The sequence below is a fragment of the Nyctibius grandis genome, chromosome 5 (genome assembly GCF_013368605.1).
Source record: "Nyctibius grandis isolate bNycGra1 chromosome 5, bNycGra1.pri, whole genome shotgun sequence".
Taxonomy (NCBI): Eukaryota; Metazoa; Chordata; class Aves; order Nyctibiiformes; family Nyctibiidae; genus Nyctibius; species Nyctibius grandis.
The window spans coordinates 13,993,388-14,018,736 of NC_090662.1; the positions used below are offsets into that span (position 1 = coordinate 13,993,388).

Below are 25,349 nucleotides of genomic sequence, written 5' to 3' on the forward strand. Positions count from 1 at the left end.
ACAAATGCATAAAGTGAAGGGGTGAAAACAGACAATTATTTACTTGCCCAGCAGAATAAATGCATTATTCCTTTTACACCCTGCTTAAGTATTGCAAGAGAGAATGAACAGATTGTTCTCCTCCCACCACATATCTGCATTGCCAGCACTCAAGGAAATAAAGATTGTACGGATTAAAAAGTTGCAAGGGTGCTATTAAGGCATAAGCTACTGAAACAAGAGCATGCATTGAAGAGGTCTCAGTTCACCAGTATCAGTCCTATTATGAGCAATGTCAGCCTCACTGCTAATGCGGAAGCCCGGGATGAGAATGCAGGTAAGATCTTTCTATATCAGGGCATGAGCAGATCACAATGAATTGCAGCCATTGCCATGATAATTTTGTACAGTACATTCTTTCTCTCTTTTAAATCATGACTTTTGAAAACTCTTTTACTCTCACCTGCTTGGGACAGAAGCATTGGAGATCTTTCAGCACTGCCTATGAAGTGACCTTACTGCTTTTGCTTATAGTGTCAAATCTATTTGTGATGAACATTTAAGACAGTATTTGCTTCTGTGAATAATATTCACAAACATTTAAACAAAATCCCTTAGCTTTTTTTCCCTAGATGCCCTCTGAAGAAATCTTTCTCTGAATTACAATCTGTGTATATGAAATTAATTGCTGTCAGGCTGTTAGACAGGCTGATCATGTGGGAATTGACCATTTTGCTTTCACGTAGAAACAGCCTTTGCCTTTTGCTGTCACATAGAAGTGGCCCTTGCACTGGCATCTTGATGATGCTCTTTTTTTCCTCAGTTTGCTTGATTAGGTCTTTTGATTGAAGTACTTGAAAGACAAGATTTCATAAATACACTTGAAGCAATTCCACATGAACCACCTCATCCTCCCTAAATCACTCTCATTTTATTGCTGAATTTTGAAATACCATTAAAACACATTATGTTATGATAGGTCAGTTACTGAACAGTGTACCTTGTAGACACCTAACAGTGTTGTCTGTATAAATGATTTCTTCTTCCTAATTAATAGTATGATAATAAGATGATCTTCACTTTGAAAAATACTTTAACTTATGGTGTTCTCTAACCAAACGTCCTTCTTTGTTATAAAGATGCAAACTGTTTTATTAAAGTAGAAGCTGACTGTGGGTCATCAAACTGTTCTGAATATCGTTTGTACTGATTACTCGTTTTTGTTTTAATATGCACCTTAACAGTACCATAAAAAATTATTTATGGCTATAAATATATAGATCCATTCTAACAACAAGAAGGAATTTGAGCTTACTTCTGAGCTTTTCAGTAACAGAAGCTGGTTGGTGCGTGAGCAATATGGAGACACATAAATAGCCTGTTGACTTAAAGCATTCTGCTTTCATATATGCTCTGACTGGTAGCTCTGTACTATACATAAGACAAGATTTGGAGGTAAAGGTAGTACCTTTATTTTCATTTGACCAACTGGTTTAGCTGGAAATATTAAACTGATTTTCAGACATTTGCCTAGATTTTTCTAATAAAAAGCTATTATACCGACAGAATTTGTCCTGTCATTGTCCTTGAACCATCATGGCTACAACAAAATACCACTAAACATCTCTACGATATGCAAGCTACAGTTTAGCTCATGCCTGGAATAGGAAATGACTGTAGTAGTCCTGGATGTCTGATGACATTTAATAGGAAACTGTCAGTATGATGATCAATGCAAAAAGTATTTCCTTATGCACATGTATGCACAGTCTTACATCCCTATTCAGTGATTCTTAAGTCCACAAGTACTTATTATTTCCTTTTTTTTTTTCCCTTTCACTCTTCACTAAACAATGGTATTTCTTGATAACCAACCCTCCAAATAAATAAACTTCCATTGTATCTTATAAAAAAGTAATCTGTGGACTACACTGAAAAGTAGTTAAGAAAAGGTGTATGTCTGGATCCAGCTTAATTCTCCAGCTGTGAGTTTCCACAGAAGAGAAGTAGTACTGTCATTGTCTATTTGTATTACATTTTCTGGCAGACAAACTTTAATTTTTTGTCTCCACTATTTGAGTCTGCATGTTGATCTGACGTATTTTTTTTTTTAGTAGAGTTCTATCTCATAAAAAAAAATGCACTGCATATATAGTAGTGAAGTTGTCTCATATTGTCACTATTTTTTCTTCTCTTTCTAGGTGATGTCATTGTCTATATTAATGAAGTTTGTGTCCTTGGACATACTCACGCAGATGTAGTCAAACTCTTCCAGTCTGTTCCTGTTGGTCAGAGTGTCAACTTGGTGCTATGTCGTGGATACCCTTTGCCCTTTGATCCTGAAGATCCTGCCAACAGCATGGTGCCACCCCTTGCAGTAATGGAGAGGCCTCCGGTAGTGGTAAATGGAAGACATAACTATGAAACTTATTTGGAATACATTTCTAGGACTTCTCAGTCTGTTCCAGACGTAACAGATCGACCACCACACTCCTTGCACTCCATTCCAGCAGATAGTCAGCTTGATAGCACATTCCCACCACCTGCCCATGATGATAATGTATCAATGGCTTCTTCAGGGGCCACCCAAGCTGAACTCATGACCTTAACCATTGTGAAAGGGGCCCAGGGCTTTGGCTTCACTATAGCAGACAGTCCTACAGGACAGAGGGTGAAGCAAATTCTAGACATTCAGGGATGTCCTGGTTTGTGTGAAGGTGACCTCATTGTTGAGATCAACCAGCAGAATGTACAGAACCTGAGCCATGCAGAAGTAGTGGATATACTTAAAGAATGTCCTGTTGGAAGTGAAACTTCTTTGATTATCCATAGAGGAGGTAAGTTTGGAAAGTCTGTACAATTGCGAAAATGTGTGTAAAAGGTTCTAAACCATAAGGCATACATATACTCACTACATCCTTGTGTGCTAGATTGGAAATTAATTTCCATGTTGTGGGAGGTAACACCATTCGTTCTGGAAAAGTGTGTCTGCAATTAAGTATCCTAGGCAAAATCTAACAGTTTGTTGTACATTCCTTTTTGTGTTTTGAGTGTTGATGGTCCCACCTCTGTATTACGGTAAAACTAGAGCAGTTCAGGACCTTTCACCCCATAAGTTTGTATGGTGTCTGCAGCAAACACTTATAGTCCTAAAGTAGTGCTGCAAGCTTTAGCTATAATTGTATATATTGACTCATTAAGGTAGATCAAAATCTGAGGAATCTGTTAGCCCTTTACAAGGTTACTGGTTTTGATAAGCCATTTTGCCTCCTTTTCCTTCACTGTAAAACTATCGTATAACAGTTGTTTTGTTTTTTTCTTGACAGCAAAGATCCATAGTATATTTTTCTCTGTTTTAAAAAAATAGCTTCTAGCAACTTGATTTTTCTGACCAGCCTGACACAGTAAGCCTGAATATACACCACTGGAAAGCGGAGAGTCAAGACTTATCTGTCAGGAAGCAATAACAACAGAAGGTCTTAACACCTTGATGGTGATAAGTAATTTCTTAGCTTTTAATATTTTAGCCAAACAAATTTTCTTCGATATTTTGAGATGAGCATCCATCACAATTTATCATTACCTGAAGTGAATAATGATTTAATTTCTTTAGTTAAAGATCTTTGTTCCTCTAAAGGCACTCATATGTCACTGAATGTATGTTACTCTGTGGTTCAAAAGGAAAAAAAAAGGATTCTATACAAAAATAATAATTACTTTCCTTCTGAAGAGTAGAGGTTGGGAAGTGAAGCTTTAGTGTTCGCATATGCCAAATGTTTGTCATTAGAAAACCTACAAATCCTTAGAACAAGGAATATATTAACATTTTATCAAATTGCAGAGATAATAAACATAAGGTGATGTAAATATCTGTAGTTTCATATAGTCAATAAAGTATTTTTCATATCTATATTTAAAAGAATGATTTATAAGAGACAGAATCTGACTTTTCTTTGGAATGAAACCTAGTTAAGAGTGATAAGTAAAGGCCAGTTGCTGTCACTATAGTATATGAACTTGGAGAAAGTTAATTGTTGCAGAGGTGCTATATTAGTTGGTATTAAATCTGGGTTTATTTAACATCCATTAAGAATCTGGAACAGTGGAGTAAGCAACATTTTTTTCTGAAGGTGCTGACAAATTAGGGACAATTGCGTAGCAAAAAAAAAAAAAGAGTATAAAGGGGATTAGAAGGGTTAATGTAACCCCAAAAGATGGGATTTTATTTTGAAAAATGCAAGCTAATCCCCCTCTAGAGGAAAACAATTCAGAACACCAATCTTCAGAGAGAAGTGGACTGTGAAATCCAGTGTGCTGAACAAGCCTGGGTAATAATAGACAGTAAAATAGATATTTCAGCAATCAGTGCAGGACAGTAGCAAAAAAACCCTGAAGCAGCAACATACTCAAGCCTATGAGGATAATTCCACTCTCTCAAGAGAATTTCTTCTTAGAGCACTGATTCATGACCAAAACAAGTTGATCAACATGATAGTTCAACAAGTTCTAGTACATTAACTGAACTGTGGTTATTTTCTACACATCGCTGTGGCAAATAAGAGGTACTGCACTGAGCTCAACCCTCAATAAAAGCAGTATAAATTTACACCATCATGTCTTTTGTGAGGCCAAACACCGAGGTACAGTTACCCTAACTCAGCTGACGCAAAATACTAGGTCCAAATGCAGTAACATGTTTCTGAGTCTTAACCCTCTGTTGCTGGGGCAGGGGGTGGTTGGTTGCTTTAGAGAATGCAGAGAAGAGAAAGAGAGCATGTTTTGTTCATGGTAAAATAATGACTAAGACTAAAGCAACTGTTTGGAAGCACTACAGAGTAATTAAATTTGATGGGATGATACAGAACAAATGAAAGTTTACTATCAGAAATTTCTGTACATCAGAAATAAGGAATATACCTTAATGCAAGGTTGTTAGTTTCTGAAATTAAAGAAAAAGCTCGTTTGAGTGATTCAAAAGAAGTGAAAAAATACAGTGTATGAGACAAACCTACTCTACCTGAGAGATGACTGAGTCATAGCTTAACAAATATGAGAACTATTTTAAGGTGACAACCTGGGGTTTTTTTCATAAGTTCATAGGAAAAGGGAATCATGTGACCAAATATACATCTATAATGCAGGTAATTATATCTATGCTAGTCGTCATGTCTCCTTTTATAGTCCCTGGGCGGAAATAGGACTTTCTAGGGTGCAGTTCATGTCATTTCAATGTAGATGTTTCAAATAAGCCAGATGTACCTTAAAAGTATATATTCTGCTTGACTGACTGTAAAGGGAATTGAGTCTGGTGATTCAAATGTACTTGTCTATCCTACATGTTAAGAATAGGAAACAGATGATAAGATTTGGTCATGTAAGATAATCTGAACACAAAACAAAATCCTGATATTTAGAGAAACCTGCTATGATTCTAAAATAATTAGTCTGTGACACTGGTGAAGCAAGGCATACTTTCTCGTTACTTATGGAACCGATTTTTATTTTATTATCTCTAATGTGTAATGACACTTGAATAACACCATCCTTTTCCATCATTACCCTATGCATCCTGTCTTTAGCATCTCATTTTTAAGATTAAGACCAAAGTACTATTCCTGCCTGTGGAAGAGGAAGGCTGTGTTTTGCATAAGGTTGTGTGCTGCCTTGTAATGTATTCTATCTCTGATATGAATATGGCCTGACTGCATAGTTCACTGTGGCTAATCCATTTTTGTAAGTGACTTAATTTCTCTCTCTCATCCAGCAATCTTATCTACATTGCAGACAAGAAACAGATTGACATTGGCTGAGCTATATTCTCACTATAGGAAAAAAAGCATCTTATACAGGAAAAAAATGCTCTTGTATGCATGCTACAGCATTTTAAAACCTTAGGATGTCAACAGCCAGAGTATGCAGGGGAAGGAAAGGTCTGCATGTTTCAAAAAGATGGAGAGAATAGCAGTACTCAAATTTAAAGAGGCCACTAAAGAAAACTATCTGAACCAACACCAAACGGAGACTTGTCATGGGGTACGATCCAGCTGGAGGAAGTCCCACTGAATTTGTAGTGTACTCATTTTAAAATTTCTAAAGCAGAAGTAGTAATTTACCTGCTTACTAAAAAAATATCATGGAAATAATATCATTGTATATCTAAGAAAATACTAAGCAGCACTTGTTTAGATGACAACTATGATATTCTATGGCTAGAGATCTTACAATCTTCTTTCTGTTTTTTAGTCAGGTTCTTTGCTAAACACAGATGCACTGCTTAGTTCAGTTTCTTTGCATCTGTTTTTACTGACCAGCCATATAGTTTCCATTGATTACTATAAGCTGACAGAAGTGTTCATACCGGAAAAAAAAAAAATTAAAGGAAAAGATGGTGGAAGAGTGTTGCCTAAAAAAAAAAAAAAAAAAAAAGGGAAAAATTACTAGAAATTGCAGCAGTCTGCATTGAGTATAGGCTGCTGAAATAGTGTAGAAGAGCTCTAAAAAATCAGTCTTTCTGAATGTGGATAAAGCAGAAATTCTGCATTAGTCCAAAACTGAAAAACAGCACCAAGTGGTTGAAGCAGTATGTACCAAATTTATGTAGAACAAAATATTCACTAATTAGGACATCAAAAATTGGTTTTGGTATGTTCTGCTAAATGAGCTATCCAAGTACCTGACATGTGCCATCTCTTTTGGAAAGTGCCTTTGAGATGTATGAACCTGTAGACAGAAGCCCAGCCCCAGAAGTGTTCCTATCTAAAAAAGAAGTAACACATTCAAATGTAGATCCATCCTATGTCTGAAATACTGTTGCTGAGGAAATCTGAAGACAACGCAGGACTGATTCACGAAGCTATGGCAACTCCTAAACAAGTGTTGTGAGTGAAACACTAAAACTAAATGCAAGAAGTGGGAGCCTGGCAAAGTTCCTGTATCAGACAGCTATTTTATAATGGTGGAATCCAAACAGGCTCTGAGGAACTGAGCCTGTTAGTACAAAACGGAGCCAGAGAACTGACGCACTGTCCATGCTGGTTAATTGTTAGCCCACTCCCTCCACGGGACTGGAATAAGCCAGCAATCAGTTTCACCCTGACAGGATATGGGAGATAGCATGGGCCACACGCAATGCACAAAGAGTCAAGATGAGGAGGGATAATTTAACTATGTAGATGTAAACTGTGAGAATAAAAGGATGGCCAAGTATCTTTCTCAGATTTTGTATAAACCCCAGCAGAAGTTTATAACTCCTTAAGACTGCTAACAGATACCAGTACATCACATGAAGCATCAGCAATTTCCAAAACAGACAGAAATTTCACAAAAAACGTCTCAGTATGTTTTAGTGAGTAAGCCTAGCCCCTCAAAATGAGCAGACTTCAGTGGAAGGAACACTACATCCTTGGTGCCCTTTCCATGGACTGATCTCAGATTTACCTCTCTACCACAGAGATTTTTTTTTTTCCAGGCTTGCTGTAAGATACCTTTCAATTCCTCTGGTCAGGAAAGCTCATACTTCTTTTTTTCCAAGTTGTCCTCTCTCTTGGGAAAGCTGCACAAGATAAAGCTGCAGGCCGCACCATCACCCTGCTGATGCTAGTCTGGCCCAGGCAGTTCTGATCTCCTGGTTCCATGACCTCAAGCCCACCACTGAGGTCTCTAGAGCTTTGTCTCTGCTTCTGCAGTTCTTCATTCAAAATATTAAGAGAGTACCTGGTGCAAACTGGAGACCCTGTATCTCATGGCTTGCTCATCCCTAATTCAGGACTTTCTAGTCAACAGTGCTGAGGGTTTGAAGAAATTAAATTGTTAGGAGGATGGTGTAGGTTTTTGATTTGGGACTTATGGAGGTTTTCTATCATCCTACTGTCTCTACTCTTTTACATCACTGAGTCATTGGTGAATTTTTTCCTTCTAGACACTTCCTAAAGGAACCCACTCTTGGTTTAACTGCTTCTTATGGGTACTCTGAATTAATAGCAGTCTGTCCATGCTTACTTTGTTCATGAAGGTATGCTGCTTTCTGTTGTCTCTGACAAGAGATATTGGGAAATACAAGGTCTGATAGCTCTCCTGCTTCCTGCCATACTTCCTCCTCTCCAGACAGTTACTCCAACTGTACATTTGCTCCTGATATCTTTTCTCCCATTTCTTGAGAGTGTTATAATTTTGAGAGGAACTTAGATCCATTTGGCAACATCTGCATTTTTAGCCCTGCTGTATTCTTAAATGGCGCATATATCTCTTGTTTGTGAATTTAAGGGACATTTGATCCCAGAAAGGGAATGTGCATGTGAACCTAGTAGTGGTTCACTACCCCTTTGAAGTGAACCGTGTGAACCATTGATACCTAGAAGTCAATGACATAAACTTCTTCTGTCCAACATGTTGCTAAAACATCCTCTTTCAATCTTCTCTTTCTGATTTACCACACCATTTTGCCTTGCCATCACTCTGTGAAGTGCTCTGTTGTTCCTGGGCCTGTCTGCTTTAAAACCAATGGAAAACAAAGGTTTGTAGCTGACCTTTTTCCTTTCCATCTCAAAATTATAAGCTTTTATATGACATCATAAATTCAACAATTTCCTCGGCATGAGTTCTCTGTAAACGTATCCTTCTCATGCTGGCTTTTGAGTTGTTTCAGTTTTTTGCTCATTTTTGTTGCTGTTCTTAGCTAGTAATCACAGAAATATTTAATGATCAAAAATATTGTGAGTCATGCTACATTGTCCACTTCATTGACTTTGCTGTTAAATGTCATGTTGCCCTTTTACCCACCCCCAGCTTTGCCCATTTGTCCCTTCTTACCTTTCCTACACAGAAAGCGATATTTTGTGCAAGATAGTTTCAAAACAGCCTTGTAAGAGGGGCAGTTGTCTTTCTTCTGTTAATTCCAGAAATAAAATCTCTCAAAGTTTTTTGGAAAACACTGTTACCATGCAAGAAATACTGCTGCTGTATTACCATAACTCCTGGAAGCACTGCTTTCCAGATACATTTTTACAAGGCATGTCTCACCTTACAGAGTATCATATTTTTAGCTGTGAGATATGTACTCTCCTAGTAACCTTCAAATTATTTACATCCTTTTTGTCCTACACATTGAGACTGTTTTATACGTTGGATTAACCTGAAATATTTTTAAGCATCTTGTTGTAATCATCTAGTATAAAATCTATTTTAATAAATATTTTACATGTTACAGCAGGTAAACTAGAAAGTAAGTTACATATATAGCCTAGTTTATGAAGGGATTCGATCTAAATCTTGTTAGTAAGAGAAATAGTAACCTCTCAGTAGCACAGGGAATGACAAATTTGAACAGAGTCATGGCAGGAGACCAGTTATCCTAAAAGTCACACTGAGACTTTCATATCTTTTATTGTATAGGTCTGATTGGCAGTGAAACAGTGTGCAATTGCTTCCATATTTCTGAATAAAAGAAAAAGAAACCGTAGACCTCCTTAATGAATATGGATTCCTGAAAAAATAGACATCAATAATAGTAGCTATTACATTGTATTAATGGAAGTAGTATTAATTGTATTGCATTTCAAAGTGGTAGTGTTATGGTTTTGCTGCTTCTTTCTTCTTAATGTTTGTGCGCTGTGTGGTACATTTGTGGATAATTTTGCAGAGCATTAGATAAATCTTTATTACATATATTGCATAGGAGGTTTTTAATGACTATTAGCAAGCATTTTGTTTCAAAAGTACTTTTGTTATTGGTGAAACTGTTTTCTAATGTAGGCCTATATGGTCTGTATTAAATTTGAACAGTGCTTCTGTTAAAACTCATGGGGACACTTCTCCTAGGGATGTGTGTGCCTAACTCTTGTTGTCATTCAGAGGAGTTAGTCTGCACACTGAAGAAGCAAAAAGAAATGCAAGTGTGTAGACATAGATTCTCATGATTTCATGTCATAAAAGAGGTAACTACCATTGCTCCGATTACTATTTTGCCATTAAATTCTTATGCCCAAGATGACACTACATACAGTAAGCAGTCAGACGTTATCATTATTAGGTCTACACAGAGACTTGCCATGCACCTAGGCTTTATGCAGAGCTGCAGGAATTCTGCCTTCAGGACAGGCAACTGCTTGTCTCTGTTGAGTTCAGGGCACGTTTGTGTCTGGTAGCTGCAGCCCACACCACTGCTAGAAGCCAAGAGCTCTGTTGGCAGCACTGCAGACTGATTTCAGTCTTACTGATATGAGTGAATGAATTAATACTAATTGAAGAACAATTTGTTTGAGAAAACAGACTTTTTGGCTTGCTTACACTGGAACCTGGCCAGGCCAGAGAAGTTTCTCCTCTGTTCTTGCAAGCAGTATTATCAGAAAACTAACCAGGTTGTCTTGGACTGTGTAACTCAGTGAAAAATGGCATCTTTTGAAGCCAAATTCCTCCCAAGCATGGTACATGGGAGAACCTGCTGCAATACTGGGGCATGAAGAAACTAATTTTTTTTCCTAATTGCCCATAGTCTAGGCTCTGAGTGAATCTATCCTTCCTCAGAGGAGATCTGGGAGACCTCAACCTAGGAAGGGAGAACTACAGAGCTGGACTCTAAAGAAGTACCATACAACCTGTGCTTGTGTGCTAAGGCATGTCTAAAGTTTAGTCTCAATGTGTTGAACAATGTTTCTGTTGGTTCAGTATAATGTAATGTCCTATTAAACAACCTTTGTTGGGTTTCCAAATATGTTGTCAAAGTACATTGTGTAGATGTTGTGATGTGATGATTTGTAATATAGTGCGATTATTTTATAGTAATAAAGTAAGCTAATACACTATGAAACAAGTGAGTACATTATCTATTGTGCTACAGACATGAGACACAGCACTGGGGACATGGGAAGGTATGATTTTCAGGCACTTCCTAAACCACTTACAAGAGCCACAAAACTCGCTTGGCTCCTGCAGTGTGCCTATCCTGTAAAAACGCAGAAACTAAATTAGTCTTCTAGATTAGGTATTTATCCCTGTACAATTCTTTAAGCTACTTTCTTTTACTTTCTTAAAAAGGGAAGGAAGGCTTTAACAATGGCTACACTTGCCCTCTATGAGTAAATGCTCAACAACTTTATTTTTTTATAAACCAAGAGGATACAGTTATTAAATACAACACTGACCTTCTCAAGAAGCCGTTGGGTGACTCATAATTCAAACACAGTCAAAACCAACACCAGGATACGTACACCTTTGCTGTGTCATCTTCAGATTACAGTGTAAAAAAGGACATGGAAGCCAAAGCTGTCAGGCACAAACTTTGAAAGTTGACTCCCAAGTGTGTCAAAACAGATTTCTAAAGAAATAAATTGCTTTCCAAAGCCAGATTTGTCATAACTTGGAACAGTATTTCAATGTATAAGAAACATACTGTGCAGCTTTCCTGTTTGGTAAATGAGAAAAATCTTGACTTTTATTTATTTTGTACCTTATATACCATGAGCTAGAAGTAGTCAAGCTTTCTGTGCACACATTCCTAGGGTCACCTTATTTTTAGTGTATATTTCAGTTAGGTGCAAATTATATTTAACGGACCCTTTAGAATTTTTTTTTCTCTAATGTAAGCATTTTTTATTGCATTTCATGTGTTCTAGATAGAGAGCTTCTAAAGATCCTGTGATAATTAGAAAAATGCTCTATGTGCATGAATAAAAGCACAGACTCAAAACCTTTGAATGAGAAAATAATTTAATGATCTTAAAATTAATTTTATCAATTAATTTCCATTTCCACAATGAGTTGTTTTTTTCCCTAGCAGAAAGTTTGCTAATATTTTAAAAGGATGAATTATTATGATGATGATAGCAATAATAATAGTACAGTTTTTCTTAAAGAATAAAAAAATTCATTATGTAATACTTCAGGGATTAGTTAACATCATAGAAAAAGTTTGCTGATTATGGGAAATACTGCAGTATTATCTGCATATATTTTAATAGCTTAACTAAATACATGTATCAATACAAAGTCAACGTCTTTTTCTTACTACCCATGTGAAATAATTTCTGTATTTTAAACTTCTCAATAAATGTGGTTATTTTAGGCTTCTGACCAAGCAGTGCCTCTCCACTGTAATATAAACACTATCATCTCTGAAGTACTGCAGAAGACACCTTAATCTGTTCATTAAGGAAAAAAAGGAATGACCAGTGGAGAAACTTGTTCCTTTTTGTTTTGTAAATATGATCCTAGTGCGATAGTGTATCAGAAGACTCAGCTGCTCTTTTGCATAGCTCTTAATCCTCGTGCTATTTAACATGTAATGTTCTCAGGAATAAGTATCAGGAACTACTAAAAGAAGATGGAGAGATTCTGGCAGCGTAACTTAACTGTGTAACCAAAATGAAGGATGATTACATCAATGGGAGGTCCTAGAGCAGTCCGGAGAGAAATCTGGAGAAAAGAAAAGTCCACAGGGTTTGATCTGTGGCCAGTGAGAGCCAAAAAATGTGGTAGAGCCAAATACAGTCCTCTCCATCCAACTTCTGCCTTTCTTCACTAGCTTTTTCCATGTTTTACCCAGGTCCTTCCTCAGTCTGTATGTTATTGCTTGTCATTCCAGCTCCATTTTCCTTCATTTCAGCAATTCAGAGAAGCTGTCATTCTTGAATGTCAGCCCAGTCTTTTAACTTAGCCTTGCTTTGAGCAAGAGGTTGGACTGGATGAACTCCAACTGTTCCTTCCAATGTAAACACTTATATTATTCTATAGTTCTCCATCTTTCTTGTTCAGGGACCAGAGGTGCTAAAAGAGAGTGTCTCTGACTGAATGCAGTAAATCACCATCTGGATAATTTTAAACTTCTTCCACAGTACTGTGCAACATGCTCTAGGTGAACCTGCTTTGGCAGGGGGTTGAACTAGATGATCTCCAGAGGTCCCTACCAACCCTTAACCATTCTGTGATTCTGTGTGATTCTGTACTTCTCAGAGAGAAAGAGAAGTTATTTAATCTTGTCTCCTTATTACACTGTATTAAATATATATATTTATATAAAACAAATAGATATATTTATTTATATATGAAAGTTCTTTAGAAATCAATGCAAGCAGAAAGAACGAAGACATGCTTTTTGATTTCAGCTTGCCAGATGTGTTCATTGTGATTACATACACAGAAAATTATTCTCACACTATAATTGAAAAATAATGCAGTGTTTATTTATTTATTGTGTAGCATTCCTGAGAGATCTCAATGGCTTGTGGGGTTGGCTCTAAAATAGGAACAGCTAGATAGTCTGATCCAGCTAACATTCACTACATGGACATCAACTACAATGGTTATTTCTACTAAGGTTAATATTAATAAAGCAAGAGGTTTATCTTGTAACTTTTTCATTGTATACCAGACTTTCATCTTTATCAAGCTCTTTATCCTAATAGAAGCACATTAGGATGCATTGTACTAAAAGAAGAACCAGCTATACACAGTTTCAGTCAAAAAGGCCCTTTTTAACCAATCATCTCATGATAATTAATTGTGAGTGTACATTTTTACCTGTCCTTAAAGGCAAAGAAGCTGAAACTACATACTTCAGCCTATCTTCCCAGGCTTGCCTTGCAATACATACAGCCACGTTTACCTCAGCTGTTGTTATCAGGGATCCTGTGTAGACAGCTACAGGTCATCCTTCCTCATCTGAGCTGGGCAGCGAGCAGGGATCCCTGTATGATGAGGAAAACAGGCACCTCTATGGTGCCATTCAGCTACTGTGTATTCAGTATTGGGTGCAGTTTTGGGTGCCTCAACATAAGAAGGACATCAAACTATTAGAGTGTGTCCAGAGGAGCGTAACCAAGATGTTGAAAGGTCTCAAGGGCAAAACTTATGAGGAGCAGCTGAGGTCACTTCGTTTGTTCAGCCTGGAGAAGAGAAGGCTGAGGGGTGACCTCATCGCAGTCTACACCTTCCTCAAGATGGGCAGCAAAGGAGGAGGTACCTGCTGATCTCCTCTCTCTGGTGACCTACAATAGGACACAAGGAAATGGAATGAAGCTGCATTGGGGAAGTTCAGAGGGGACATTAGGAAAAGGTTCTTCACTGAGAGAGTGGTTGGTCAGTGGAACAGGCTAGCCAGGGAAATGGTCACAGCACCAAGTCTGTCAGCGTTCAGGGAGCATCTGGAACAGATGACTAAGCCATCTCTTAGTCATATGGCTTATTTTTAGGTAGTCCTGAGAGGAGCAGGGAGTTGGACTTGATGATCCTTATGGGTCCCTTTCAACTTGAGATATTCTATGGTGCTATACTATGATTCTACTGTAAACATTGAAAGTAGCTGAAATTAATAGTATTCTAAAAAAAGCCTATTCTTCCCTGTTGATTATTAAAGTTTTTTAAAAGCTCACCTACCAAAGCTTCATCTTTAAATTTCTACTCACATTTGGTCAGATGAACCCCAACTTCACTGTAAAAAATGTTTAATTTCTAGTCTACACTAGTCAAAATAGTTGCCCCTGCAGTCAGCGGTGGAAAATAGGCACCTGAAAAGGACAACTTACATCATTTTATTCAGTCATTGCTTAAGCAGCTTGTTCTCTGAGTTTGCCCATCATGCTCCACTAATTACAGAGAAGTTTGACTGGGGACCTTGGCTGAGCTGACCAGCCAGCCAGACAAGGGGGTGTGAGATGAGTCCTGCCCACACACCAGAAGCAAACATAGAACAATTGAAGATATTAAAAAAACCCTGTATTTTGGATCTGTCTCATACACTATTGCAATATCTGGAATCCCATTTATGCTACCATAGAAAGTAATCTGTGTTTCTTTATAAAAGGAAAGTTATAAATGTGGGCTTGCAGAAAATAGATTATTTCAGATTAAATACGTATTAATATCTTTATTAATATTAGAAGTTTGATTATAAAATTTAATTGTTTTTATATCATGGACTTTTGTAAGGCTTTACATGCAACAGCTCCACTTCTTATTTAAAAACGGAAAGAAGTAAAATTAGTACGGCTTACATTGAATTGAAAAATTGGTTAACTGATCTTTTAACGTAATTATAAGTAGGAAATCAGTGAGGGAATTTATTTTTAATGAGCTTCCTCTAGGATAAGTTTTTGGCTTTTGACTATATTACACTTTTTGTGAAGATCCTGTAGAAAACATAAAGTCAATACTGCTAAAGTTTGGAGATGGCAGAGAAAATGGTCCATGTCATTGGACAGATGACACGTTACTGATAAAGAGCTATGTGGAATACTTAATAAATTAAGCATCAGCAAAGAGGAAGCATTTATATGCAGTTGTAAATGAATTCCTGAAACACAGAGCAAAGAATGCAGCCCAAACTTGCCAAAGTGCTTTTGAATCATTGTGGATAATCAGCTGAATATAACATCACAATGAAAAAGGCAAATTCAGCACAATTTCTTAAAATAAAACTTATTGTTTGCATATTTTTCTCAGTAAGATGCCATTGGTAAACTATTTTATTGCATTTATTTTGAATGTTAACAAAATCAATGAGATCCTGTAACAGACCGTTTTCCCCTCCTTAAGTTCATATTTGTTTTTCCATCTTTTTTTCCATTTTCTGCATTTACTTCAAAGTTATTATGTGACACTTTCATATACTATGCAAAGATGAAGCCTCTTGCAGGACTCTTATCTTTAACTAAATTTTCTATTATTGTTAGTAATGACCTGGAATGTGGGATTTCTCTAGGATTTTCCATACAGTTCTTCATTAGCAAAAGTAATGGCTGATCACAATCATCCATGTGCAAAGTAGATGGAAACATGTTTCCTTAATACCCAGCTCCTATAATATGTCTCATTTCCTGTACAGACAACTAAGCATATTATTTCAGAATTTATTTCCTGTGACAAATCTTGCAAGATATTATTATTCATTAAAATCTTGTAGAAATGGAAGAAAAGGACCTGGCTTGGGAAACATGATCTAAAACAGAGCTGAAAGGATAGAAACCAGATAGTGAAGAAGTAGGGATTCAGAGAATATGTTTGGGTCATGTAAATAGTTCTCTAAGGAGTCATGTTGAGGGATGATCCTTTTTTTCAGCAGAGAGGAAGCACAGTCCCTGACCTACAACACTCTGGTTACCAGAGTCTACTAGCTATAAAACTGCTTGAAAGGCATTTATGGTTAACATGAGAATCTATTTACTTAAAACAGCTACAGCCATCCTTGGTGTCAAGTAGATAATAGCAGTCTGATGGAGAGCATCTGTTTGGTTTCTTCCAAGTGTGTATGCTACCTTCCTTCCTCTGAAAAGTACCTGAGTCAGGCAGGTCCTCCTACAGTGAAGACAAATCACTCCTCCCTGAGGTCCTCCTCACGGAGAGACTTTTCCAAAGACTGTGGGATCTGAGCAAGTGGAAGAGGACTCTGAGGGCAGAGAGCTGGAGATTTGCAACCTAATCCAGAAACCTGCTGAGAAGGGCAAGGAGCAGACACATAAGCCTCAGAGGGAATGGGATGAAAATCTCAGGCCTGGCAGGGAGAATACAGAGCTTGTTGTAACTCAAGAAGTCATTGATTTTGCTGGAAACCTGTAATGTAGGGACATAGTAAGCAGGGCAAGCTGTTCAGAAACCCCTTTTGCTTCTATGTTCTCCAGCTAATCACTTTATGTTTTCTCTATTTGAAAAATATATTTTAGTTATATTATAATAAAACCTGGTGTTTTGGGTCTTGGTTTGGTTTTATATATATATATATATTTAAAACACCTTTGGAGCTCTCTGTAAGAAGGAGTCTAGGCAGATCTAGCTTAAATCTTTGGCTAACCTGGGATTCCTTCTCAGGTGGGAAGGAAACACCAAATCAAACCCAGCTACATTGCCACAAAATAACAAGTAATTTATTCACCAACATCCCAGGTTGCCATATTCTGCACAATGCATATCAAAGACTTGAATGCTCGAACTAAGGACTGATGATGCTTCTCCTCCTGAGCTGTAACTCCGACATCATTTCTGTGGCTATTTAAATGTGAGTTAGTAATGAAGAAACAAAATTGCACAGAAATTCTAGGGATTTCAGAGATTTTTACGAAAGGGGAAGGTCCTGTTACACCAGTTTTACAATTTGGGGTGATGAAACACAAAGATAATATGCATCATTGTAATTATGAAGCCAAAAAAAGAGCCTCAAATGGAAATACACTGCTAGCACTTTCCTTTTGCTGTTTAAAACTACAAAGGTTATATTTGGAAATATACACAGATCTCAAAGAATAATAGAAATAAAAAATAAATAATAGTGGTTTAGAATGCAATATAATAAGCAATAAAACATTCATTTTCTGTATTGGAAATAATGTTGCAAATTAAACCCAACAAATTTAGGAAAGAAAAATTAATGCCTCTGAAATTTTGCAGGTGGAGGATCAAACCTAGTCTCTAAAGAGTGAGTATTAATTCTGAAGTATTCACAAGCTTTTTTTTTTTGCTCCCCTATATTGTCTGAGAGATAAAGAGCTGCAGTGTAACAAGATACATATTTTTGTCATTAAATCAAAATGCATCCATTGCAGAGTGCTGGGGTAGAAGATGCAATTCAGTTTCATTTCTAACTCATTCGTACTAGAAAAGGGATGAATAAAAATTCACAACTTGTGTTTGTGCACAGAGGTACCCACTTTTATTCATTAATATGTGATAGCTACTTGCACACTGTTTTTTTCGGTTCTTATTAACAGTAAATAATCTTTACCAGATTAAGGAGAATTACAGATGTTTGTTATGTCTCCCATTTAAGGTCTTTCTCTGTGTAGCAGAACACACTACTTTCAGGACATTCTTCATGGAAAAACTGTTCAATGGAGGATCTGAAGATATTTTTGTTTGCTTTCTGTTGTATATTTGTTAATATTTTCAAATTGCAGCAATAATTTCTGAATTATTAAATTCTGCGTAGCGTAATTTTGTTGAAATAGGATATATGATTTTGTTGAAACTAGAATGGGATTGTAATTGGTTTCCTCTAGCCTATGAAATATTAAGAAATTTAAAACACCTCCTACCAAGATTGAGTCCTAGACTTTTTAAAAATTCTCACCAAAAAGAACATCCACTGAGAAACAGAGCAACTTAGTCTAGAACTGTCGATTGCCTGATAGATCAAAAACTTACTTATGGTATGAAAAACAAAGGCCTGCTTATCATAGGATAAATTACTTCAGGCTCCATGTTATCCGGAACACCTAATATTTAGTGCTTGCTAAATATTAGATCGTCCTGATAAATATTAGATGGTCAGTAGGTATTTTATCTAGAACTTAACTAGAAATTTAATCTGAGATCTGATTTATTTATTTTTTTACCAATTAAATGTTCAATACATTCTGGAAATGCAGCTGCTTTTCACAAAAATGGCTTTAGTAAATCACCATTCACCAGCAAAACTCCCTTTGTCAGAAGAGCACCAACAAACTCTGATTTGAATCAACCTTTTCCTTCCTTTTCGCCTGAAGTAGACCATTTGTTGTTGATCCCTGATCCTGAATTATACTTTTAAACTTATCTCATAAGAGATAAAAATAAAACCCCAAAAAAAGCCAGGGGCGTATTCCCCTATAAACTATTTCCTATCTTAGCTGATTGGGGTTATACACCAGCAAAACTGTATGGGGTAAAGAGCATACAGATCTGCCTTTAGTGTCTTTTTATTTACCTATTCTTTGGGGAACCCCAAGGAAAAAGTATATATCACATCTGATTTGATCACCATCAATGATTAATTGTACTGTTCATCCAGGTCCCTTCAGTCAGCTATGGTCTTCAAGCATAAATTCATAGTTTTTGTTCTGTAATCGTACAGGCATAATGAGGTACATGGCTATTCTGAGGAAGAAGAAGATGTTTTAGAGATCCAAAGGCTACATCCAAGTTTACTTTCTTATGCAGTAAGTTCTGATTTTACAAGAGGGACAAACATGCTGGGTGCCCTAGCAAGTCATTCTAAAAATGCTAATTTTTAAGCTTAGGCCAGCTGTGAGGTCCACAAGGTGCTTCACAGTTGTCAGCACCATAATCTTCTCTATTTAACTTGTCATGTTTATGTACTGTTCCAATTTTCTCAGTATTGAGGGGTTATTTCCATTATGTTAGACATGTCATCTAAATCTCAAGTCTGATATAAATTTATGTTCCTCTGAGAGACAGAGCACTGTCACAGGGAAAAAAAATTACCTATTCACAGTTTTTCTTGCTTTTCCTTGTAATACATTCATTTAATACTTATCACTTCCCAGCTATCTTGTCAGGATCCTTTATCAGCATCATTTTTTAGTATTCTATTCATTAACTTTTTAAAGTACTGCACAGCACTACATGTGACCAGCACACAATCTGAACATCATAAAATTCACATCAATACTGTTCCTCTCTCATTAGACTTAAGGACACAGCCCTTCTTTATGTTAATTGCTCATCTCCGAACCTTCAGGAATTCAGAAAAATGTGACATTTCTCAACCTGTTTTTGCAAGCGAGGTCATCTTGATCGATTTATCACTCTTTGTACTCTTTAGTGTTCTGTACTGCAATAGTATCATGTTCATCAATCATTATTTCTCTCTCATTTTTTTCTTTCAGTCTCCTATGGTCTTATGCTAAATCTTCTGAACTTCATGTCATTTTAACCATTACAATTTAGATCACTACAAAGCTTTTACTAATTCAGCTTTGTTCTTCTTGATAAGTAAGTTGAATACTGAGAATTACCTCCTAACTGGGTGAACATGAAAGCAAAGAGGTTTATCTCTACTAGGTACATGTCAGTGTGGACAGTATCAAATCTTCAGCAGCTCAAAGTGAAGTGAATTACGTAGAGGTTCAGCCAGGGAACTGAGAGTTTAGAAATTCACCGGTGTCTTCACAGTTTTGTTGCTCCTTGGACATTGGCATTCCACTAACATGCCTTCCCAAATACTCCACTTCCCTATACTAAACGATATACTTTTATAGCTAAGACTCAACCATGTAAAACGAATCTTGTGATAAGTTTTGTTTCTCCTGTTAGTCTTTTCTTTCACAGACTCCTACTATTTGTCAACCTTTCCGTTCTACCTGAATGCCTATAACCAGGAATAAACTGATCTGTCAAGCTGGTGTGAAGGAGCAGGAAATTTGAAAGAAATTATTACTTTGAATAACATCTGGATCCAAAGAATCAAATAAGCATGCTATTGCTTATTCCAGCTTCCACCACTGTGGCCAAGTGGCATGATTACCTTTTCATTATGTTGTCATTGAGTGTTTATCATTCCACCATGTGGTATGAAAATGAGACAATTATAGTTAACACACCTGAGCTCCTGACACTTTCCATTGTCACAGAAGAGATTTCAAAGGCAAATCAATAAAATTCAGAACCATGCTGACAGCTTAATGCATATTAAACAAAAAATTCTGAAGTTACTATAATGTAATTTAATAATGACAAAAAGGCAGTCAGGTGAAACCAGCAGGCTCTCTCAGTCTCTGTAATTTAACTTATTTGTTGCTTTATGATGAACTTTTGCCCAGTGCTCCCAAACCTCAGAGAAATCAGGAGGAGTGAGACTCTGAGCTCAGCTCTGAGATCACTAGCAGACATCCAGGACCATCTGAAATGCACCGGGGTATCAAGAAATCTTCACTGGAATGGCAGAGTCAGTGGGAGACTCAAGATTGTCCAGGATGCCAACTGAAGCTCTGAAGTCTCCCATAGATTCTGTGTCATGTCTGACAATCCAGCACAGCTTTCTGAGTAACATAAGATATGGCACCTTTGGTACTAGACCTATGGTGTGCATCTGCATTAAGTTCCTAGTTCACAGACTATGACATCAAAATTTAGTTCTCTGAATATCAGTGTCTAAATTTGGCACATTATGATTGATGGGGACTTCAGTAAACTGCATAAATGTAGACATCCTATACTACTTGAGATGCCCTTGGGTGTTCCACCTCACCTCCCACCTATAGGTCCTTTGTCACAGCTGGCAACACCATGAGGATACACATTCCAACCCAAAAGACACTAGATGGTGATGCAACTGAGCTGATATCTGGAAAACTATTCAGTACAAACAGAGTGCAGACAGTTTTTCAGGTCACTGTGAGGTTGCCATCTCTGTTTGGTTAGCTGAAATCTTTCTAGACTCAGTTCTCAGCTGTTCTACCTCAGCTGCATGGTTCACCACTACTTCCAATGTGCTGTTTTTCTGTCTCCCATTAGAGTGGAGCATTGCATTGCAAGGTCTCCCATTCAGAAATAGTTATGGACACCAAGGGCATTTCCCTACATTTATCTATTTTTATGCTTTTATTAGAGATTTTTCTGATTACTGTTTCAGGGATAGGATTAGCTGGTTTTCAAATCAGGATCAGGAGACAGAGAGGGAAGTCCTGGGAACAAGGAGGGTAAGTCTGTGAGAATTTGGGAACAGGCATCTGAAGAAGGGGATAGCTGAGAGAAAACATGGATGCAATGAAGGAATTTAGAGGAGGAGGAACTGGCAGCACAGATGTCAACACTAAATATCTGGTGACTCCTTTTCATCTATGCCTTAATATGAAGCTTACATATAAGCAAAGGACGTGGGCAACAGGAGAGGTGCCTGAGGACTGGAGGAAAGCGAATGTCACTCCAGTCTTCAAAAAGGGCAAGAAGGAGGACCCGGGTAACTATAGACCGGTCAGCCTCACCTCCATCCCCGGAAAGGTGATGGAACAACTTGTCCTTGGTGCTGTCTCTAGGCACGTCAAGGATAGGGGGATCATTAGGGGCACTCAGCATGGCTTCACCAAGGGGAAGTCATGCTTAACCAACTTGATAGCCTTTTATAAGGACGTAACCCGGAGGACAGATGATGGTAAAGCTGTGGATGTGGTCTATCTCGATTTCAGTAAAGCGTTTGACACGGTCTCCCACAGCATCCTCGCAGCTAAACTGAGGAAGTGTGGTCTGGATGATCGAGTAGTGAGGTGGATTGTGAACTGGCTGAAGGAAAGAAGCAAGAGAGTGGTGGTCAATGGGACAGAGTCCAGCTGGAGACCTGTATCTAGCGGAGTCCCTCAAGGGTCGGTCCTGGGACCAGTACTATTCAATATATTCATTAATGACTTGGATGAGGGAATAGAGTGCACTGTCAGCAAGTTCGCTGATGACACAAAACTGGGAGGAGTGGCTGACACACCGGAAGGCTGCGCAGCCATTCAAAGAGACCTAGACAGGCTGGAGAGTTGGGCGGGGAGAAATTTAATGAAATATAACAAGGGCAAGTGTAGAGTCTTGCATCTGGGCAAGAACAACCCCATGTATGAGTACAAGTTGGGGACAGACCTGTTGGAGACCAGCATAGGGGAAAGGGACCTGGGGGTCCTAGTGGACAGCAGGATGACCATGAGCCAGCAGTGTGCCCTTGTGGCCAAGAAGGCCAATGGCATCCTGGGGTATATTAGAAGGGGTGTGGTTAGCAGGTCGAGAGAGGTTCTCCTCCCCCTCTACTCTGCCCTGGTGAGGCCACATCTGGAATATTGTGTCCAGTTCTGGGCCCCGCAGTTCAAGAAGGACAGGGAACTGCTAGAGAGAGTCCAGCACAGAGCCACGAAGATGATTAAGGGGGTGGAACATCTCCCTTACGAGGAGAGGCTGAGGGAGCTGGGTCTCTTTAGCTTAGAGAAGAGGAGAGTGAGGGGTGACCTCATTAATGTTTATAAATATGTAAAGGGCAAGTGTCATGAGGATGGAGCCAGGCTCTTCTCAGTGACATCCCTTGACAGGACAAGGGGCAATGGGTGCAAGCTGGAACACAGGAGGTTCCACATAAATATGAGGAAAAACTTCTTTACGGTGAGGGTGACCGAACACTGGAACAGGCTGCCCAGAGAGGTTGTGGAGTCTCCTTCTCTGGAGACATTCAAAACCCGCCTGGACGCGTTCCTGTGTGATATGGTCTAGGTAATCCTGCTCCGGCAGGGGGATTGGACTAGATGATCTTTCGAGGTCCCTTCCAATCCCTAACATTCTGTGATTCTGTGTTTTATTATTGAATATTTTCCCCCACGCTTGCTGAAGACTTTTTGTGAATGTATTTTCATGAAAAGGACTTTAGGACACTGTGTACAAACAACTTATGCTCCATCTACATTTTAACAGAAAATATTTGGAACATGCCTTGATATTCATCAAAGTGACATGCCATAATGTAAACTGAGATTAATGTGCTTAGAAAGTCTAAAAGCTTAAATAGGAGCAGATTCTAAACACATGAAAGAGCAGAGACACTGGCATAGTTAGGCAGAATTTCTGACTGTCAGAGCGCTCTGAAAATATGATGTAGTATTCCTGAAAAGTTAGTTTTGAAGCTTAAATTAGGTTTCAGTAAAGCCAGGCTGCATTGTCAGACATGTTCTTAGCGAGCATACAGAGTCTTTATGGCTGTGACAACTCTTGCAGGCCTTTCTAGAAGCAGCAGTCACGAGCTGCCAGGACTCTGAAGACTCAATTTATATTCTAAATTATGTTGCTGATTCAGTGTGTGTGGCATATACCAGTCTTTTCACCTTGCTGTGTCTGCTCCGCTCCAAGGAGAGTTGCGTGCAAAAATATGTTTGCCCAAGACAGTGCATTACTTCCACTGCTAGCTCTTGCAGTATTAGAGCAGTACAGAATAGAGCGTAATCCCTAGCGTGGACATGTGAACTAGCCACACTGATTTTAGCAGCAGTCATTGGACAACACACATGAGCAAAACTGGAAACTTTCCTTCTGCCAAACAAAAAATTCTTTTTCTTGCCTGTACAGAAAATTAACCTTGATCTTTTCAAGGCGTTAGTAGAGTTTACAACCTGTGAGTAAACCTTTGAGATCTCTTTCTCCACTCATCATGTGTTAGTACCTGGGCATGCAGACTTTTGCTTATTGGGTTAGTATTTACATAAAATACATATATTATGGACCTCAGTGAGGAAAATAACAGTTCATCCAGAACAGCTTGCAGTTGCAACTCATAAACCAGGATATGGACCTAAGGCTTTGAACTTTTAGTAGGAACTTCTTTAATAAAAGGCAAGAGACGAGCATCTTCCTCTATTCCATAAGATTTTTTTTTTCTACTCCAGATCAAGTTGTCCCAGTAAAATCTGTTCTGAATTGTATTGTAGCAGCATTTTCTCTATCCTGAGACACAGCTGTCCTTCAGATAATATGGTTTGCTATCAACAAGGAAATAAATGTATAACAGTGTAACACTGTTCTGGTAATAGGTGCCAGAAAAGAGAAGAAAGTTTGTATAAAAGTGTCACCCAATGAGACATTCTATAGGTGTTTACTATCAAACTTTGTCTGTGAAAAATAATCTACTCTTGCTGACCACATACAGAGCTACTTGTTCCAAAAATTTATTTCTCATTTCCAGAAATTGTTGGAGAGACTTTTATTATTTCTCCCAACTCTTGTACATTTAAGCATCCAAAACTGTCACTGACAATGTTGCATTTGCCTCTACACTGTTTTAGCTACGATCCAGGAATTCTCTGCTTCACATCCAGATTAATCAGAAGGAGATGGTATTTAGTTTGTTGTTTTTTTCTAGTTTCATAAATTATTTTAAATCTCTGGCTGATAAGCAATTCACAGAGCTGTAGCAGCCAAGCAAAATAAATAGCTGTATGTCCATTAGAATGTAAATTAACTCATTACTATGCCAGCTTCTGACCTTTTCTGATGCCTGTATTCTTGCTAACAAAGACTCTTCATGAAAGTGAAAACTTAATGGTAGCTTGAGATTCTCTGATGTATTTTAGGGGAAATTCTCATAGACGCAGGTGACCAGTGAGGGTCCCAGCTTGAACAGCAAGTACTTCTATCATTCGTGTCTTTGAATAGCTATTCTTTTTCTAATTATTTGTGAAGATCTGAATATAATTGAAAAAATGTTGCTTAAGAAGACTAGGTCAGTGAAAATTCATAAACTGCACAAAAAAGTGCTCCTATGTATAAAAAGCTGAATATTGATTTAGTACCTGATCTCACAGTCAATTACATTTTTGTATCAGTTCTGTAGACTTCAGTGAAATGAGATCAGGTTTAATTTCCCAAGGTACTTCTCTACCTCCACATCATTTCTGATAAACCTCTCCGTTTCACACTTTATGCTACTCATCAAGAAATCTGGAAGTTTGAAGGGAAGAAATAGACTTGACTCACCATGTCCCCAAGTCTCCTGGAGAACAGATGAGCCACAGAAGGTGCTAGCCCAATGGGGTCTAAGGATCCAGCTAACCTTCCTGTGAACTGTGCCTGCTCTTTGCCTTGCACCTTCATAGAGTGATTATCTGTGGGCAGGAATGTATTCATTCTTTTGGAGTCACTTTTCACAGGTGTAGTAG

The 25,349-nt window shown here is 38.0% G+C and overlaps 1 protein-coding gene across 4 annotated transcripts in view; it reads left to right on the top strand.

The window, feature by feature from the left end:
- The window catches only part of MAGI2 (membrane associated guanylate kinase, WW and PDZ domain containing 2), an 823,074-nt gene that overhangs the window by 691,655 nt on the left and 106,070 nt on the right, over positions 1-25,349 (top strand). For all 4 annotated transcript variants that reach the window (XM_068400692.1, XM_068400693.1, XM_068400694.1 and 1 more), the window contains exon 10: positions 2,181-2,816. In XM_068400692.1, the coding sequence (XP_068256793.1) occupies positions 2,181-2,816 (636 nt within the window). The remainder of the gene's footprint in view (positions 1-2,180; positions 2,817-25,349) is intronic.